Raw genomic sequence first — 1,687 nt, 5'->3', positions numbered from 1 at the left:
TTTAAAATATATGTTTATTAAATAAAGTCTAATCAGGGATCCCTTTAACAAATCTTTATAAGGACGGGTTTGACAATCGTATCATTGTTTAAGTGGGGAAGTCCAACCAACATGAAAGTGAATGCCAGGACCCAAGCTGAGAAATAAAATGGTTTTAAAGGACCAGTAACCATTTTCTTACAGTCTTATTGGCTGTTATTGAGCCATTGGTCTCCATTTAAATATTATAACTGAGGACAGCAGACAGCTGGAAATAGCTGGACAGTTTGTGAGACTTTAYACTTACTGGACTCAATTTATGTTTTACTTAAAGCAAAACCAAAGACGTTTAAAATGGATTCAAAGAAAGGAGCTAACTAAAAGAGTTCCATAGATCTAGTGAATTAAAATGCATTGTTATAACAGCACAAAATATCTACTAAAACACTGGGCTCAGTGTGCCAATCAGCCATTGTTGACTCTATTCTTTAACTATTCAAGGTTGAACATTGTTTTTAAGGCACAAAAAAATACTTCAGATTCCTTTCCATGCTTTTCTTATCTGTAGAGTCCAGAGTTGTTTAGTTTGGTTTTAAGGTTGTGGAGCTGTCGGTGTCAGAATTTTAAAACTTTTTTTTTTCAGGTTGAGGTTTCAAAAAGTACCGTAAGCAGCTTTGGGCCTGAGGGTTTTGATGTCATTTGGTGATGTGAAAACTAAATATTTCAGTGGCAAAGTTATTGCTTGCTTTTATTTTTTTAAAAAGCTGCTTTTGGCGTGAGTCATAAAAGTAAGTTTACATCTTTTATTGTGCTCCTGCACGACCAACTGATCAACTAAACAAATCAAATCTGACTGATAGGAGTCAAACAGTTTTCACTTCCCAAAACGGACTTTAAATTTGAGAATAAGTCAAACATATCTTGCAAATAAGAGTTTTTCCAAGTTTAGTAAGCACAAAGCTCCAGTACGTTTGTGTTTGGACAGTGTATGTGTGTGTCCTACTGTTTCCATGAAGGGTCTGACGTCACAACGTTTCCATGGTTTTGGGCTGCCTACATGACACTTGGTCTCCAGGACATCCAGGTCCAGATAATACACGTTTCCTGCTGGTCCCTGTTGTCCACAAGTTCACAAACAAGTCCCGGACAGAGGAGAAACAACACAGAGTTTAAAGGTTTTCAAAAARCTGAAAGTAGCAGCATCATACGTGTTCTGATGAATATATAAAGCTTATATTAATGCAGAGCTGTAAAGTAACTRAGTACAAATACTTTGTTACTGTACTTAAGTGGAATGTTTGGTTATCTGTACTTTACTTGAGTAATTATTTGTCATCCTACTGTTTACTTTTACTTACTACATCTTTTAAAAAGGTACAAAGTAGAAAGTCATTACTTTTATTTCATTTTTGGTTGTTTTTATTCCAGCTTGTTATTGTAAAAAATAAATACTATCCATATAAGTTGTGCCTCCTAGATAGAGTGAATTTAATTGTACGTATAAATATATAAAATTCTGATACCGTATTGGTTTGTACACAAACAAATCATGTCACACTCCAGCAGGACATAATCATTAAAATAAAAGTACTGTAAGAAGTATTTGTATTTCAATAATTATATTGTTGCATTTCGCTGCAGCCCTCAGATAGATTTTCATTTTGGAGAAAAGCTTTGGGCAGCCTTGATATATGTTTATAAACTGAAA

At 34.3% G+C, this 1,687-nt stretch overlaps 1 protein-coding gene across 3 annotated transcripts in view; it reads right to left on the bottom strand.

The window, feature by feature from the left end:
• The window catches only part of si:ch211-262h13.5 (alpha-2-HS-glycoprotein), a 43,135-nt gene that overhangs the window by 16,892 nt on the left and 24,556 nt on the right, over positions 1–1,687 (bottom strand). For all 3 annotated transcript variants that reach the window (XM_014027864.1, XM_014027865.1, XM_014027863.1), the window contains one exon: positions 983–1,093. In XM_014027864.1, coding sequence (XP_013883318.1) covers positions 983–1,093 — 111 coding nt within the window. The remainder of the gene's footprint in view (positions 1–982; positions 1,094–1,687) is intronic.

This window comes from Austrofundulus limnaeus, unplaced genomic scaffold, assembly GCF_001266775.1.
Source record: "Austrofundulus limnaeus strain Quisiro unplaced genomic scaffold, Austrofundulus_limnaeus-1.0 Scaffold691, whole genome shotgun sequence".
Taxonomy (NCBI): domain Eukaryota; kingdom Metazoa; phylum Chordata; class Actinopteri; order Cyprinodontiformes; family Rivulidae; genus Austrofundulus; species Austrofundulus limnaeus.
The sequence above is the reverse complement of the archived record's forward strand: the minus strand, read 5'-3'. Positions and strand labels throughout refer to the sequence as shown.